Raw genomic sequence first — 17,651 nt, 5'->3', positions numbered from 1 at the left:
TATCTGAAGATCCCTCAAACTTCTCTCTCTGTTCCCTGCATCCTTAAAGTGAAAGGGGATCTTTCAGCTCACCAATGGGAACTGGGCACTTCTGTGGGCCAGGCCCCACGTGGAGAGCTGGAGCTTCTGAAGGAGCCTGGCCTGGCCCTGAGGAGCTTGCTTCCGGCATGCCAGCAAAATGTCCTCGTTGCTGGTAGGTACACAGTTCATGTGTAGTACCAAGTCATCGTCCCAGGGCAGGCTGGGAAAATGATGGAAATGACGCTTGGACCAGGTGACCCCAGGGTGGGATGTTGGTCAGCAGAGGGCGTGGGGACCCCCGCTCCATGGGGATGGCAGAAGCACAGGCACGTTCCTTGGCTGTCAGCTCGAGTCAGCGTGACAGCGAGGGAGGAGCTGGCCTGGAAGTTTCCAGCCATGCTCAGGCTTTGCCTCTGGGAACGGAGTCAAGTCCAAATGGGATTTAAAGATAGCACTCTTCGGGGCCTGTGTGGAGGGTGGAACGATATGGGCAGGAAGAGACTAAGTATTTCCAGCGCCATGTTAGTTCTCGGTGCCCCTCCCCAGGCCCCAGCTCACTGGCTCCCAGGCCCCTTTGCAAGGGGGGCAGAGAAATAAGTGTTGTGGTCTCAAACAGGTTCAGTGAGGGGCTCCCACATCCATCACAGGTATCTGGGGAGAGCCCTGATACCATCAGTGGCAAGCATCCTCTCAGAACACAGCAGCTGGAGTTTTTTTTAAAGGGGTGTGTGTAGGGGAGTGGCTAACGGGAAGGGTGCCAGGCACACCCCAGGGACCCCTCCACCCCGGCTGGAAGTACAGTCAGCTCTGACAGCCCGCTACCTCCTTCCACACCCTGGGGCTGCCCGGCTCTTTCTCTCCCAGAATCCACTGGTGTTCACATTCAAAGCACAGACTCCAGGGCCCCATGCCCATCTGGAATCAACCCTCTGGGTGGGACCCAAAAATCTACATGCTGACACATCCTTGGTGACTCTACACAAGCTGGAGTTCGAGCATGCACTGGCAGAGTTTGTAAGTGTCTGGCTGGGGATACAGGAGTGGCCTCAGGACTAGGTCTCTGCACCCAGCATGACCTGAGGCTGCAGAAGGCCACTTGAAAGGAGTGAGGGATAGCCGCCATGGCTCCAGCCCTTCCTCAGGATCCATCATTTCTTCTCAGGATCCATCATTTCTTCTCTGGGGGAGGGGAGAAGGGTCCTCCATCCAGACTCCCCACTCTCTTGCTGGCACCTGTCCCCCAACAGAGCCTGTCCAACTTCCCTGTCATTTTTTGTAGTGGACATTAATTACACAAGAATCTCACACACGCATTTCTACACGTGCGTGGCAACGCTCGCTGGAAACACTGGAATCCCTGGTTTTGTCCCTCTCCACTGCACAAAGGATCCGGACTGTTAAGGGATGGACTAGAATGACCCAAAGTACTGATCTTTATTTTCCTTGGAAACGCAGAACGACTGGAGCTTTACCCCTCAGCCCTCCCTGGAGAGAGGGAGGGAGGAAGTGAGAGAAGGAGAAAGAGGGAGGGAAGGAGGGAGAGATGAGGAGAGTGGAAAAGAACAGGGTGAAACAGAGAAGAGAGAAGACAGTGTAGAGGAGAGCAACCAGGCAAAGGAAGAGAGAGGGGGCCCTGAGGTGGGGCAGGGATGGCCCATAAGGCCATTCAGGCCACTCTGCTCTTGCGGGTTGGTCCTCGCCCCTGCTACCAAGATCGGGCCAAGCTGGCTTAGCTGCGGAATGTGTCTGTGGCCTGCAGCCTCCCCTCTGGCTGAGGGATAAAAGCTGCTGACAAATCTGATGGAATATCTGAGTTTTTCCAACACAGAGAGAATACACACACACACACACACACACACACACACACACACACACACACACACATCAGCTTGGCAGCGTGGCTTGGGATGGAAAATTTTCATACTTAGATGCAGATGGAGAGGGGCTGAGAAGGTGCTGGAAAACAAACCCCACCTACCCCACCCCCACCCAGCCCTGCCCACTCCCCCCTACCCCACCCCCGCCACCCCACAAAGCAACACTTCTCAGGAGCTCCCTTTCCATGCTCATCTTGTCACTCTGACCTGCCCCTCTGTCCCCAAGTGCCATCAGTAGCCTATGGAGGGTCCCTCAGGAGCACTGGTGTTTGGCCGCATCTGAAATCCATTCCCCTTGGGGGAGGGGGATGGCGCTCAACCCACCCTCACCCTGGCAGTGAGGAACATTTATTTGTATGCAGTAAGCAGCACCTTGGAGGATATGAAAGGTTTCAGAGTTCCCAAACCCCTCCTCCTTCTGTCCCTCCCAGAAGGTCTTCAGGCACCTTCCATTCTCCCTAGACTGGGCAACTTATTTTCCATCCCCTGAATGATGAATTAGGTCTGGGTGACTCTGGGAAGGCACTGTGCAGGTCCTGGAAAGTAGAGCAGATTTCCATAGAAAACTGCAGAAAGATGTTGCTGATTCTTCACATCCCACCTAGGGCTTTAGACACCGCCCCTTTCCCACATCATTTGGGTAGGGCAAAAACAAATTCAAGGACCTAAGTGGATTAGAGTCCAGACTGACTACTGTTTGGACCAATCACATAACTCTAAGCCTCAGATTTGGGTGTTTTTCTTTTTTCACATCTGTGAGCTAGGGATGCTAGCCATTTTATTCTCTACAAGAGACTTTCATGCACACATGGTTGCTGATTCTCCAGCCATGTGTTGTCCTGGTTCTTGTTCACAGTTTGGTATCCCTGCGCCCCACTACACATGATAAGTGATACCCACTTCTTTGAGAAGCCCAGCCCCATGTGGAAATATGCTGCCCAAGAAGGAAAGGAAGATGGAAGGAAACAACCATTTCCTTCAAATGAGTCACCCACCAGTGTAGCCCCGTTTTCCAAGTGTGATTTGTGAATCATATGGAAGTCTCTTACTGGAAGTGGAGCTAGGGCTTAACTGGTAGAGTGTCCACCACGAGTGAGAAAGCCAAGCAAGAGCATGAGGCCCTGAGTTCAAGCCCCAGTACTAGCACCTAAAAGACAGATAGACAGACAGACAGACAGACAGACAGACAGACAGACAGACAGACAGACAGAGATACAGTATCTTACCAAATACAATAGCCAGACACCTGACAGCCTTCTATCCTCTTACTGCACCATCACCAAAGTACTAAGGGCCTGACATTCACCTTACACCTATGTCTGATTATGCAATTCTCCCACTGAAACAAAAGCATGGATGTATGTTAGAGTCTAGAGCAGCACCCAAAGCACAGCATATACTAGAGAAGTACTTGCTAAAGAAATGGCTCACTGCTGTGTTCTCAAGGATCACAGGGGTCATTAGTGCTGACTGCTGACTATTTTCCAGCTCTCTAACAATTCTGAACACAGGGTGCCCTTGTATAAGGTGAGCCATGATTTGTGACAGCAAGTTGACTGGGTTTTTACATGCCAATGTGGGATCCTTCAGGCTCCCCTGAGTTCTTTTTGGCACAGGGACTGGCCACAGTATACATGAAGGCAGTGCCAGCTAAAAGGTTCCTGAGTGCTGGGAAGGTGGCTCAGTGGTAGAGTGCTTTCCTTGCATGCATGAGGCCCTGGGTTCAATTCCTCAGCACCACATAAGCAGAAAAAGCCGGAAGTGGCACTGTGGCTGAAGTGGTAGAGCGCTAGCCTTGAGCTGAAGAGCTGAGGGACAGTGTCCACAACTGGCCAAAAAAAAAAAAAAAAAAAAAAAAGGTTCCTGAGTGACTGGTGGGCAGAAGGTTCCTGTCAACCTGCAGGGACATGCAGTGTACTAGACAAGTCTGTGTTGTTTAAAAGCACTGAGATTTGGGGCTTACTTGTTACTGTGGCACAACCTAACTTGTGCTGACTGACACAGTAAATCTATGCAGATCGTTGTACACGTGTCAGCGCTCCCAGGGATCCCTAAATACTTTGGGGATTTCAGGCAACTTTAAATGTCTCAAAGCAAAACCAAACCAAAAATTTCCTCTTCAAACAAACAAACAAAACTCAAAACTTTCTCCTCAGAGACTCAGGCCATGTCTGTCTTTCGCTTTTCTTCCCTTTTTGAGGGTTTGTGGAGGGAGGTTGTAGGAGAGTCTTAAAAACCACTTACCCAACAGGGAAATCAACGTGTATTGGGACCACCTGTGAAGTGACCTCACCTATTAACCACATTCTCAAATTCACTGTTGTAATCTTTGGTCAAAATAAAAGCAGCACATCCACTCTGCTGGTAATGAGTCACCACTGAAAAAAGTGAACAGCTCTGAGCCAAGAGGATCCGCTAAGAAAGACAGTGGATTCTGCAATCATCCTCTTCCTCCTCCTCTTCCTACTCCTCTTCCTCCTCCTCCTTTCTTTTTTGCCAGTCCTGGGCTTGAACCCAGGGCCTGGGCACTGTTCCTGAGCTTCTTTTGCTCAAGGCTAGCACTCTACCCACTTGAGCCACAGCACCACTTCTAGCTTTTTCTGTTTATGTGGTACTGAGGAATTGAACCCAGGGCTTCGTACATGCTAGGCAAGCACTCTACCACTAAGCCACATTGCCAGCCCCTATTCTTTTTTTTTCTCTTTTACATAGTCTCCTTTTGTTCAAGGTATGTACAGAGGTGTTACATTTACATAAGTCAGTCTTTTTGGATAATATCACCCCTTTCCTTGCTCTATCCCAGTGCAGTCCTATTTTCATAGCTTGGATGATCAAAGACAGAGCCAAAAAAAAAAAAAAATCCATGTCCAGGCTGAATACCAGGGCTTGAACCGGATCTGGGTGCTGTAACTTAACTTTTTTGTCCGAAGCTGACTCTCTACTACTTAAGCCACAGCTCCACTTCCAGCCTTTTGGTGATTATTTGGAGATGAGAGTCTCACAAACTTTCCTGCCCAAACTGGCTTCAGTCTGTGACCCACAGATCTCAGCCTCCTGAGTAGCTAGGATTACAGGCATAAGCCACCAGCACCCAGCATTTTTTTTGGTACTTCTTCTCTGTTGAAGGGGAAATGAAGGGTGTGTGTGTGTGTGTGTGTGTGTGTGTGTGTGTGTGTGTGAGTGTGTTGTGGGAAGGGATGTTGTTTCCAGGAAGGAGGGAACTAAACTGGGAAAGACGATTCAGTTCAGGGAGGCAACTACCTCCTCTGACCTCAATTCCTTGGCTCAGAGAGATGAGCCTTCAGATAAACTTGATGAACTTTTGGGATTAGTTATATGAAGTCATATTATCTCCATTTTCATCTCTGTTCCCATCCCAGAAGCCAAATGTAGGGCTCTGGGCCTGCACTACCTCCTCCCCCATTCAGCTCCCCCCAGAGCTACTGCAGCAAATCAGAGCTGCAAGAAAACAAAACCCAGAACAGACAGTGGACAGCGCTGCATGCCTGATTGCTCCAGACAGCCTCGTCTGTCTCCACGGTCAGTGCTGATGCTTGCCCTCGTGAGCTTCTCTATCCAGAGAAGCTGCCCAGGGGCACTTTTAGACTGGGGGCTGGGAGAGGGACAGATATGAGAGAGGAGGATCACTGGCACTGATTTCCTCAGTGGCATTTCAAAGCTGATCTTCCAGTGGTGTCCTTGTTATCAGGCCTCTTTGCTTCTTGCCACACCAAACTGTCACACGTTGCTCAGGCTGGGCCTCTGCCCTGGACCTCACCCAGCACAGATGTGAGTTTCAAACCTTGCCAAGATAGATGGATAACAGAGGGTGGGTGCAAGCAAATATTTATATGTAATACAGGTTTTTGCAATGACGCTGAGAACTACTTGCAGAAAAACTGGGAGAAAGTCACAAAATGAAATTATACTTTTCCTTGCACACATTCGGTGAAAATCACTGAGGAGTCATCTTCGTTGGGATTTTTTTTTTGGTCATGTCCATGCAATGTCTGCCAATCCACAAGACCCTTCACTTAGTACCACCTTGGTCCTAGAACAGATCCCAAGGATCAGCAGCGTGGACACAAGGGAACTTGTCAAACACGCAGGATCTCAGATCCCAGTTTCAGAAACTCTGAGGACAGAGCCCAGTCCTCTGAGGCTTGACCAGCCCTGCAGGTGATTGGAGAGGGAACGGGATCGGTGGAGGAGGAATGGAGCAGAGGAGACTCAGCTTGCCTCACAGCTCAGCGGCTCCTGCTCTGTGTCCCAGGCTGCTGCTCCCCACTCCCATCTCAGGCCACATTCTCCCCATCCACCCAGGAACTGCTGGTAAGACCTCGAGGCCTGGAGCTTGGCCTCTGCTACAAATATGGGAAGAAGAAAACTGACTACCACCACGACAGGGGAAAGCCTGGAACAGAGCAAGCCGGGAATTCCCTGGCCCTGGAGTCCAGAAACTTTAGGAATCCTCTAAAAATTCCCTCTAAGGGGAAAAACAAAAAGCAAAAGTGAGCATTCCACAACCAGACACTAGGGGGAGCCCCATCTCTGGGCTGAGAAGAACCACAAGAGTCTAGAGGGATTTAAACTGTGGGTCCTCCCGGGCTGGCTCCAGAGGACTCAAATCCCCATCCTGAAATCCCAGGTGCTCAAGTCCTTTACACAAAATAACCATCTTTGAGTCCAACCTATGCGCATCCTGCTTTACTCTTTCAACCATCTCCGGTTTACTTGTAGCACCCGACACAAAGTTACTGCTATTCCAGCGGTTGTTACACTGTATTGCTAATGCATGGCAACTTTCTAGCAAGTTCTGTACAGACCCAGGTTGTCTTTGTTGTGGTTGTTGTTTGATGGTTCAAACCTGAGATACAGAACCCTCAGTTACAGAAAGGCTAGTCTTCAAGTTGGTTGCTGGCGACTCCTACGGATGAACCAAATCAGATCTGTTTTAAAATGATCCGTGTGTGATCACTGAGTCAGAGCAGAGGAACGGGAGTTACCCCAACAGCATCCCCCTCCTCCCACCCCACCTCCCTTCCCAGCCCAATCCAGTAAAGATCATTGCCCTGCCCGTGACAGGACATCCTGGCTCAAAGATCCAGAAATCGTACTCACCTGTGTCTTCACTTGAGAGGTGGGGCTGTCTGCCTAGGCAAAGATGCTGTCAGGACCCACCAGTAGCTGTAAAGAAAATGCCTGGGCCATTCTTGAAAACTGGGGACTATCAAGATGCTCCCTGCGGGGCGCTGGTGGCTCACGCCTGTAATCCTAGCTACTCAAGAGGCTGAGATCTGAGGATGGAAGTTCAGAGCCAGCACGGACTGGCAAGTCCAGGAGACTCTTATCTCCAACTAACCAGCAAGGAAAAAAAAAAAGCAGGGAGCGGAGCCGTGGCTCAAGTGGTGGAGTGCTATTCTTGAGTGCAAAAGCTAAGGGTCAGTCCCTAGACCCTGAGTTCAAGCCCCACTACCCGCACACACCGTGGTGACAGCAGAGCCGCACAGCTCGGGACGCAAGCGCTGCCTCTGGTCGACGGGGGACCCACAGGTGAACTTCCCACAGCAGGCACAAAGTGGTGCGTTTGGCGGGGGGGGAGAAGGCTAGTACTTCCTCCACAACGACTCACGCAGCCAAAGAGAAGGGTCCACGGGATCACGATCTAGGTACAAACCAGGTATAACCGCCGCGACCCCCCGTTTTCCGGGAAAGAGGAATACCCTACCGGGCAGGGCTACTGCGGGAGGGGAAATCCAGCCAGAGCGAAAGCCCCACAGTGGGCGGGCGGGCGCGGCTTCCCGCGGCCAGCGTCCGGCCGCGCGCGTCCCTCCGCCTCCGTCACGCGACTCGCGCCGGGGGGACATCCCCGGCCCGCGCGGGGCTCGCCCGGGAAGGGGGCTGCGCGCAGCCGGGCTGGGGAGGTGCGCAGGGACCCCCGAACCCAGTCGAGACGAGGGGTGGGGGTCGGAGGCGCCCGCAGCGTGGACGGTGGACCCTGCTTAGGCCCCATTCTCGGTCTGCGCCTCTCCTGGGCAGGGCAGGGGGCGAGGGGGGTGTGGAGAGACAGGGAGCAGGGATGGGGACCGAAGCCCCTCCAGGAACGTGCGCCCTCAGAGTGGAGAGCCGCAGGGAACCTTGACCAGGGCAGAATCCTACACGGCCCGGGTAGTCGGGGTTGCCTCCCCCTCATCCGCAGCAGGCGCCCCTAAACCCCTACTGGCTCTGGTCCGCCCCCTGCGCCCCCAGCCCAGGCCGCGTCGGTGGTTCTCACGGGTCGCGGTCGCTGCCGCTCCGGCGCCGCCCCGCCCCCGCCCCGCCCTCGTCCCGCCCCGCGGGCTGCGGTCCCTTTAAAAGCGCGCTCGGCCGGCGCCGCCCCTTCTCTCGGGCCGGCTCGGGAGTCCTCGCGCCGCCCGCGCGTCCGCCCGCAGCTCCGGCGGCCGCCGCCCCCGGGCTCTTAGCCATGGCGTCCCCGGCCATCGGGCAGCGCCCCTACCCGCTGCTCTTGGACCCCGAACCGCCGCGTTATCTGCAGAGCCTGAGCGGCGCGGAGTCGCCGCCCCCCGGCCGCCCGTCGCGCCGCTGCGTCCCCGCGCCCCTCTCCACGACGCCCGGGGCGCACGAGGGGCGCGGCGCGCGGAGAGCACCCCGGGGAGGCTCGGAACCCCAGCCCCGGGCTTCGCGCCCCGCTCGCCCTCTCCGGCCTGGGCTGCAGCCGAGACTGCGGCGGCGGCCTGGAGCGCCCCGGCCCCGCGACGTGCGGAGCATCTTCGAGCAGCCGCACGATCCCCGCGTCCCGGCCGAACGAGGCGAGGGCCACCGCTTCGTGGAGCTGGCGCTGCCGGGCGCGCCGGGCTGGTGCGACCTGTGCGGACGCGAGGTGCTGCGGCCGGCGCTGCGCTGCGCCCGTGAGTACCGGGGCGGGGTGGGGAGGGGCGCGGGGCCGGGGCGCGGGCGCCGGGCGAGGGGCTGCGGGGAGGGCGGGCTGGGGAGGGGCGCGGGGCCAGGGCGCGGGGCTGCGGGGGCGGGGGGTCGGGGCGCGGGGCTGCGGGGGGGGGTGGCAAGGGGCACTGCCCCCTGTGGCTCCAGGGGAGACCCAGCATCAAGACAGGTGATCCCTAAGGATGCTCTGCTCCTACCCCCCCCCCCAGCCTGGTACCCTGTAGTGACTGCCCCCCGCCCAGTGAGGGTATGCCGTAAGCTCCACAAACACCTCTCTGCTGACAGGTGCGTGTCCCAGCCCCCTTCATGCCAGCGTGCGAGCTCCGCGTTGGAGTTGATGGTCAGCCCACAAGGTCATTCGGTGGCACCTTTGGTTTTAGTTTGTAAGTTCTTGGAAGCGGTAGATGCCGAGGTGATTACTTGACCTCTGTGCGGTACAGGGAGTGGGGGAAATGTCCGCCTGTGGTCCCGGCTGGAACTCTGTCGGCACAGGGAGGAGATGATGCAGCTAGACTTTGGATGGAAACGGACTGTGAGGGCAGGAGAACCCGAGGTCCCCGGGAGCCTGCGTGTGCCCCCCCTCCTGCTTTCCACTTCTGACCCCTTGGGATTCTGCTCCAGGGTTGGGGCTGTGCCCTGCCACCTCGTCGATCTTCTCCTAGGTTCCTGCATCCTCCCTCACATCACGCTCCACCCTGCCCCAGGGTGACCCCTGCAAGGACCCTTCCTCCCCGGTGCCCCTCCAGTTGCCTCCTGAGGCGGGCTCTTCTCAGTCCTGACTGTGAAACACTGGGCACCCAGTGTGGAGATTTTTCTGATCAGAGCCGCAACCTTCTTGGCATATATTGTTTTTTCCTCTTGCAATGAGATGTGTGTATTCCTTTAATATGTGTGTCCCCCCCCCCACCTCCTCCAAGCGGTGCATTTGCTGTTGCTACCTTAACAGAGGAGATCCAGAGCCCTGTGTGTATGTAGACACTTTAAATATCCAAAGCACTAAGCGCAGACAATGGCAAGCATCTCTGGGAATGGATTGTGGTTTGCATCTTTCACAAGAGCCCTTCCCCCACATCAGCAGCCCCACAGCTCCTGCGGCAGCGCTGGCCAGCTGCAGCAGCTCCATCCCAGCCCTTGTCGGGAAAGCCCTACCTTTCCTCTCTGGGCAGTGGGTAATTGAGGGGCTTCGTGTGCCTCCTCCTGCAGCTGGCTGCCGGGAAGGAGAGTTCGGACTCTAAACCAGGGGCAGTGGAAGGGGATGACTGCATTGAAACTGATCCTGATCTTCCTGTCAGGACTCAGAGCCCAAGCCAGGTGCAGGTGGCTCCTGCTTGTAATCCTAGCCACCCAAGAGGCTGAGATCTGAGGATCATGGTCCAAAGACAGCATCACGGGACAGGAAAGGCTATGAGACTTTTATCTCCACTTAACCACCCCCAAGAAAAGCCAGAAGTGGAGCTGTGCCTCAAGTGGTAGAGCCCTTGCCTTGAGCAAAAAGCCAAGGGACAGAACCCTGAGTTCAAGCCACAGTACTGGCACACACACACGCACACACACACACTCACACACACACACACACACACACACACACACTCCACCTCAGTGCAGGTGCCAGTTAAGAAGGAAAAAGTAAAAGTTACAGAGGTCCATTTGTGTACAGAAGGCCTGGTAAATGTCTCTGACCTCACAGGAGAATCTAATGCCTCCTGCCCTTAAAAAAAGATGCCTGCTCTCACTTTCCCAGTGGTCCTGGGTGCTTTACTTCACCCCTAACCTAGGAGAGGCTGTGTCCTCACTGGATGGGTCTTATTGTGCTCAACTCCCAGGAAATCTGCGTTCTTGTTTGTATTTAGACTTTTAAGGACATATCAATCGTAGGAAAATTTGCACAGAACTTTATGGTTGTTTTTGGTTTGTGGTAATGAGGTATGTGTGTGAGCATCTCTATAATGTTCCAGATTAAATCCTCACATTGCATTAGAGTTGTTTCTTTCCCTTGCTGAGGTTATAAAAAAATTTAGGGACAGAAAAACTAGGTGCAGACAGTATCTAGTACGTTGTGTATGATTAGGAAAGTCCATTGGCTACTTTTTTTTAAATGGTACTGTGGGTTGAACATTGTATATGTCACACAAGTACTTTATCATTTGAGCTACACCCCCAGCCCTCTCATTTTTATTTGTAATTATAATTCTCACTGTCTTGCCTAGGTTTACTTGAACTCATATCACCCTGACTCTGCTTCCTGTGTGGCTGGGATTACAGGCATGTGCCACTACCCCTGGCTACAAAGTCCTTTCTTGGGCTACATAGTTAGTTTAATACCAACTAGTGATAGCTGAATACCAGAAAAGAGGCAGAACTGGAATCAAGGGGCTCTAGAGAGGTCTCTGTTTGTTGTTATTAATATTTAACTAAGCGTGAGCTGTGTTGGCTGGAAAAAGTTGAGAAATGTTCTAATGTACAAGTTTGGCTGGCAGGCCATACCCACCAAGAATCCTGATGTGTGTGTGTGTGTGTGTGTGTGTGTGTGTGTGTGTGTGTGTGTGTGTGTGTGTGTGTGTATATATACATGCGTGCGCATGCGTGCTCCTGGGGTTTGAATTCAGGGTCTGGGCACTGTTCCTGAGAGTTTGTATTGCAGGATAGCACTCTACCAGTTGGACCACAGCGTTAGCACTTTCAATTTTTAAGTGGTTAGTTGGAAATAAGAGTCTCATGAAATTTCTTGCTTGGGCTGGCTTTGACCCATGCTACTCAGATCTCAGCCCCTTGAGAAACTAGGATTACAGATATGAGCCATCGATGCCAGGCTCAAGCACCCCGCTTTTAAATTGAAGGTCTAATTTCAAGGCAGAGTTGATTTATTTTATCTTTATTTTGAAAAGGAAGGACCAAAACCTCATGGGGTTCAGGGAGGAAAGTCCTGGGATGGAGTCCTGACCGCCACCTTGTTTTGTGTGATGTTGTGCATCTGTCTCTTCTGTTTCTTTGTTTTCAAAAAATGGTGACTCCCATCTGTAATCCTAGCTACAGAGGAGGCTGACATCTGAGGATTGAGGTTTGGGCAGAAAAGTCCATGAGACTCTTATCTCCAATTTACTAGGGAAAAAAGCCAGAAAAAAAGCCAGGGGTGGCTTAAGTGGTAGAGCACCAGCCTTGAGTGAAAAAAGCTAAGGAACAGTGCCCAGGTCCTGCAAGCCCTAGAACTATCATCCAAAAAAAAAAAAAAAAGGTGGGGTTGAGGGGAGAAAAAAATTGTCTTGTTAATGTAAGACTTCAGTGGATTTATCCTGAATATGTAAAGTGCTTAGAAGAGGACAAGGCAAAATACAATATGAATGTTTAATTCAGCATGAAGGTGACAACTGTCCCCCGCCACTCAAGGGCTGTATCAGCCTGAGCTGGTGACACTTTTTGAATTATCTCTCCAAGCGGCAGGTGCTGTGTTCCAACTCTGCTGGATTGCTCAGTTGAGGGAGGAGGGGAGGAGAGAAGTGCCCAGCAAGTTTGGGCCCTCAGTGTGTCCTGGGTATGGCGTCCTGTTCAGTGTTCACGGGAGGATGCAGCGGCCTCTGGCTGAGGAGCATCTTCACAGCGCGCCAGTGGCTGAGACTCTTTTGTGACGGGTTCTTTGTGTACCACTCGACCCCAGGAAAGTGCCAGGCATCATTTCACAAGGTAACAGTCCCGGTGTTTGTACTATTCCACCCCCCAGCTGTTGGAGACAAGCAGAAGGGCAATGGGTACGTGGATGACACCGGTCTGCATCGGTGCTGACACTGAGTGGAGCCACATTGGTCAAGTGGGCTTTGGTTAAAGAAACTTTAGAAGATCATATTCGCACTATCTGCCCAACTTAAGCTTATCCCTGCTTCAAAGCCTCTGAGTTCTGCTTAATGCTGGGTTTGCTAAGAAGAAAGTTCAGCACTAATACTGATTTGGGGGAATGAGAGACATCATGCTGGTTAGAGAAGGAACCCCAGGAGGGGATTTGTGCATATAGATGGAGGGAGAGAAGCAGGGAAGGGGGGAAGCATCCAGGAAAATGGTGCTGTGACACGGGTGTATGTTTGGGGTGGAATGATTATGACGAGGATCCATTTCCAGCCTTGAACCATCAACAGCAAATAACCCAAGAAACTCACCAGCTGCACTTGGGCTTTGTTCTCACAGAGGATCCCTTCTGGGTCGTGTACCCTTTGTTCTGTGGAAGGCATTTAGAGCTGGCCTTTTACCATTCTTTCCCTTTTTTTGGTGTGTGTATGGCAGCCCTCCTGGCTTAGGGAAACCCAGGTGAACTACCACGCTCAGGCGGAGCGGCACAGATGGCCCTTTACGTTGTCAGTAAGTGTCACATATCTACAACGCAGTCAGTCTTACTGAAGAGACAGGTATTTGGAACCGTGACGTGTTATGATTGGGTTGGAATGGGGGCCCTGGGGCTTCAGTGCCCTGACCTCCCTCTCTGGCTATAGACTTTAATTATGGTGCGAGTGCAGGTGTTTGCTGTGAAGTCCTCAGGGTGGCACAATGACTTCCCTATCAAGCCTGGCTAGTGTTCCCCAGGGCTCCTTGGCCAACCTCCCTAGCTCTTGTTGGGTTTCGCCCAACCTTCTACAGGACTGGCACTGCCCATGTGACAGCCTGGCCTGGCCCTATTTGTGGGTTCTGGGGGACACTGGCAATGACTTTCCGGGCAACAGAGGGAGGTCTTCATCACAGGCATCTTGGAAGTGGTTCTTTGCGGTCCCGCCGGCTTCTGTATTTGCCTTGGGCACTTGGAAGGTGTTTGTTTAGTACACAGTGTGGTGCTGGTGTGTGTGGCTTGTGTTTTTCTTGGTTTAGACCCACGTTTGGCTTTGGAAGCTAGGAAAATGAAGCCTGCAGAAATGAATGTTTTGTTGGTAAGGATGGTGGCAGTCTCCCATCCTCAGCCCCTCTTCTCGTCTGGGGTCTAATTGGGGTCTTCTTCATGGAAACATGGCCTTTGGGAGGGTGTGTGTGAGGGGGCACAGAGATGTTGGACAATGGCATGTTTTCCAGAAGCTGAGCCTCTCCTCCAATCTTCAACACACACACACTCCCCCATTTTTCCTCCCCTTCCTGCTTCCTGTCTTCTCAAAAGATGAAAAGTGAAAGGATTAAATGTGAGCTTCATTTCCCCCCATTCATCAGAGCATGAAATTTTCTGATTATGGGAGTATGGGGGGCTCGAATCCCAGGTACAGTCAAAAATGATTAATGCCACTTGTCTGCCAGCCTAATTAGACTTGGTAATGAATGTGTGCATGCGCCTGCTGATCCTGCAGAGTTATTAGATGGAAGCAAATTGACATCTCCCCTCAGCACTGAGGGCTCTGCCTGAGATTTCCTCTCTTTTCCCTAAGTTTGCTGTTGGATCAGCCTGTGCCAGGCCTGTCTGGTAGGCCCTGAGTGACAGAAAAACCACTCCAGCCCTGTCCCCAAAGACCCTACCTGCCTGGTGGAGCAAATTCAAACTGTCAGGGAGCCATCTTCTATGTGTGGGTGAAGTATGTGTGGGTCAGTCTCAGGCCAGGCCCAGCCCAGGTCTGAGAATGAATCCAGGAAGAATTCTCTACATGTCACTAGTGCCTTTGCTTTGAGGAGCCCAAGGGTTTCATGCTTGCTTCATCTTCAGAATAACTCAGGAGGTCAAGTTGCAGGAATGCCTCTGCCACGATCGCACCTGCCCAGGACTTACCTGTCCACCTTGGGAGGAGCCGAAGTAAGGTCAGGATCTCTCAGATAGGGATAATTCAAACAGGTCTGCCAACCTGTGGGCCCTGTGCCAGCCCTCCTCTCTCAGAGGGCTGGCATGGCACAGCTATGGGTGGGTCCTGCACCCAAGTGCTCGCCCAGAGGGGCTCCCTCTGGCTCTCCACACCCTCCCTCTCTCTTCAGTTTACCCTGCAGAGGGTATTATTAAGACCAATGAGGAACCTGTAAAGCTGTGTCTGACATCATCAAAAGCCCTTCCTGCTCACATTCCTGGGATGGCAAAGTCTGTCTGGAGGGTGGGTATCTGTGGGTGTCAAAGCATGTGAACACCCATTCCTGCAGCCTCCTCTCCCAGCCCAGGATGCTGCGGGTGCTCCCTGCTCACCCTCAGCTTCAGTCTCCCCTCTTGGCTTCTGTGCCTTAGCCACCCACCCTTCCTCAAGGCTGTTCGTGCTCTCCGCTGGCTGGGTCAGGAAGTGCTGGCGGCAGCTGACTGCAAAGGCCAGCCCTGACTGGAGAGATGGTTTTGCATTTAGTCACTTTGGGGTTTTGTATTTTTTTTTTTTCCTAAGAGTTTTGGCAGACTTCTCTCCCTGTGTCCAGGCTGGAGCTCAGGGTTGGGAGGGGAGCAGAGCCAGACTTTGGGTTTTAGGGGAAAGAATGAGGAGGCTGAGGTGATGACGTCAGATAAGGCAGAAGGCGTGATCCTTGGAGCCAAGGCCTTGGTGGAATAGATGAGTGCTGGCGAACTCTCATCTTCACGCAAAGACAGAGATGTTTCTCCTTCCTTTCCTATTTTTCCCTATGGTGCTCTCTTTTACTATATAAGTCTTTGCTGATAGATACAGTACTCCTGTCTCCAAGTCAAGGCTAACTTGCCTCACAGCTGGGGGGGGTGGGGATAAAGGGGAGGTGTATTTGGTTTCTCTGAGCACTACATGCTGTGCTGAGGAGAGAGGTCTGGGAGACTCCGAGGCCTGTACATCCACGCTGTACATCCACGCTGCCCTCTTCTAGCCTGCTTGTAGTTCCTAAGTAGAGAAAGTACACGAGAGCCGCATCCACAGGGAAATCTATAGGATTTGGGTCTTTTTTCCTCCCTTAAGAGAGGGAAGAGGAGGCACATGGAGTGGCCCCTGGCACAGAGGACATACAGGATGGAGAATAACTTTTCTTGGCTGAGGGGTCTGCTGACCCCTGGAAGCTGAAGCAGATCCCAGGTTTTCTTTTCCATTCTTGATATTTTGGGGGCTTGAACTCTGGGTCTCTCACTTGGCATCTTTTTCACTCAAGGCAGACACTACCATTTGAGCCACGGTTCCAGCTTTAGCTTTTTGCTGGTTAAATGGAGATAAGAGTTTCATAGGCTTTTCTTCTCAGGCTGGCTTCGGACATCGATCCTCACATCTCAGCCTTCTGAGTAGGTAGGATTAGAGGCATGAGCTACCAGCACCTGATTCCAGATTTTCTTTTCTTTTCTATTCCTTCCTTCCTTCCTTCCTTCCTTCCTTCCTTCCTTCCTTCCTCCCTCCCTCCCTCCCTTCCTTCCTTCTACCTTCCTTCCTTCACTTCTCTCTTTCTTTCTCCCTCCCTCCCTCCCTTCTTTCTTTCTTTCTTTCTTTCTTTCTTTCTTTCTTTTCTTCCTTCCTTCCTTTCTTTCTTTCTTTCTTTCTTTCTTTTTCTTTCTTTCTTCCTTCCTTCCTTCCTTCCTTCCTTCCTTCCTTCCTTCCTTCCTTCCTTTCTTTCTTTCTTCCTTCCTTCCTTTCTTTCTTTCTTTCTTTCTTCCTTCCTTCCTTCCTTCCTTCCTTCCTTCCTTCCTTTCTTTCTTTCTTTCTTCCTTTCTTTCTTTCTTTCTTTCCTCAGTCACAGGGCTTGAACTCTGGGCCTGAGCACTGTCCCTCAGCTCTTCAGCTCAAGGCTAGTGCTCTACCACTTGAGCCACAGCACCACTTCCAGTTTTCTGAGTGGTTTTTTGGAGATAAGAGTCTCAGGGACTTTCCTGCCTGAGCTGGCTTTGAACTGCAATCCTCAGATCTCAGCCTCCTGAGTAGCTAGGATTACAGGCGTGTGGATCCTGATTTTCTACCTGAACCGACTGGCCTGGTCCATTGGAAGACACAAGGATGGCATTGGACTGAGGGATTGTCAGAGGGTGGTGTTCTATGTCCAGTCTGCCCATTCTTGTGTGTCACTGGATGGGCCGGCAGGTGGCTAAGTGGGACAGTCACCTGTGACTGAAGCAAGGCTGGGCCATGTTTACTATTTAGCGGAGGAACCCTGCTCGGCCCTGCCCCCCTCCCTACCTCTTGAACAAACACATTTCTGGGGCAGGGTTGGTCTTATCCATATGTCCATAGTGGCTATTGTCTGGGGCTGCTGGAGAATTCAAACTCAGTTTACAGACACCTTGACAGAATTGGCCCACAGGCTCATGAGATCAGGCCTAATACTAAAACAATATTGTTTTTCTTTTCTTTTTTTAAAAATACTCTTTTATACCAGGCACTGATGGCTCACAAGTATAATCCTAGCTACTCAGGAGGTTGAGATGTGAGGATTGAGGTTAGAAGCCAACCTGGAATTAAAGTCCTTAAAACTTATTTCCAATTAACTAGCAAAAAAGCTGGAAGTGGGGGCATGGCTCAAATGGTAGAATGCCAGCTTTAAGCAAAATAGCTAAGGAGATTATGAAGCCCTGAGTGTAAGCCCTAGTGCTGGCATGTGCACACACAGACACACACAGACACACACACACAGACACACACACACACACACACACACACACACACACACACATAATCCTCTTATGTTTTGCTTCTGTTGGATGTTAGATCTGGGAAAGGGGGTTATCATTGAGTTGGCTGAAGATGCACGTTGTGTTCTGGGAATCTGCTGAGATGAGAGCGCCCTGTGGCATAGAAAGAGGTAGGAATGGCTAGGAGCTGGTAGGCGCAGAGGGAATGTTTACCCCACATGGCTGTATTAAGAGCATTGTCACATGTGCCATCTATGTGCAGTGGGTGGGGGTGGCTTAATCACGGCCTTTCACAGATGAGGAAATGCAGCCTTCAA

At 52.2% G+C, this 17,651-nt stretch overlaps 1 protein-coding gene across 2 annotated transcripts in view; it reads left to right on the top strand.

Moving 5' to 3' along the window:
- The first annotated feature begins 8,355 nt into the window (after nt 1-8,355).
- Nucleotides 8,356-17,651, top strand: part of Rassf5 (Ras association domain family member 5) — a 65,745-nt gene continuing 56,449 nt past the window's right edge. For both annotated transcript variants that reach the window (XM_070041637.1, XM_070041639.1), the window contains exon 1: nt 8,356-8,806. In XM_070041637.1, the coding sequence (XP_069897738.1) occupies nt 8,362-8,806 (445 nt within the window). In that variant the 5' untranslated portion in view covers nt 8,356-8,361. The remainder of the gene's footprint in view (nt 8,807-17,651) is intronic.

This window comes from Dipodomys merriami, unplaced genomic scaffold, assembly GCF_024711535.1.
Source record: "Dipodomys merriami isolate MVZ:Mamm:240054 unplaced genomic scaffold, mDipMer1.0.p SCAF_31, whole genome shotgun sequence".
Lineage (NCBI taxonomy): Eukaryota > Metazoa > Chordata > Mammalia > Rodentia > Heteromyidae > Dipodomys > Dipodomys merriami.
Note: the sequence above shows the minus strand (reverse complement) of the source record. Positions and strands in the feature narration are given on the sequence as shown.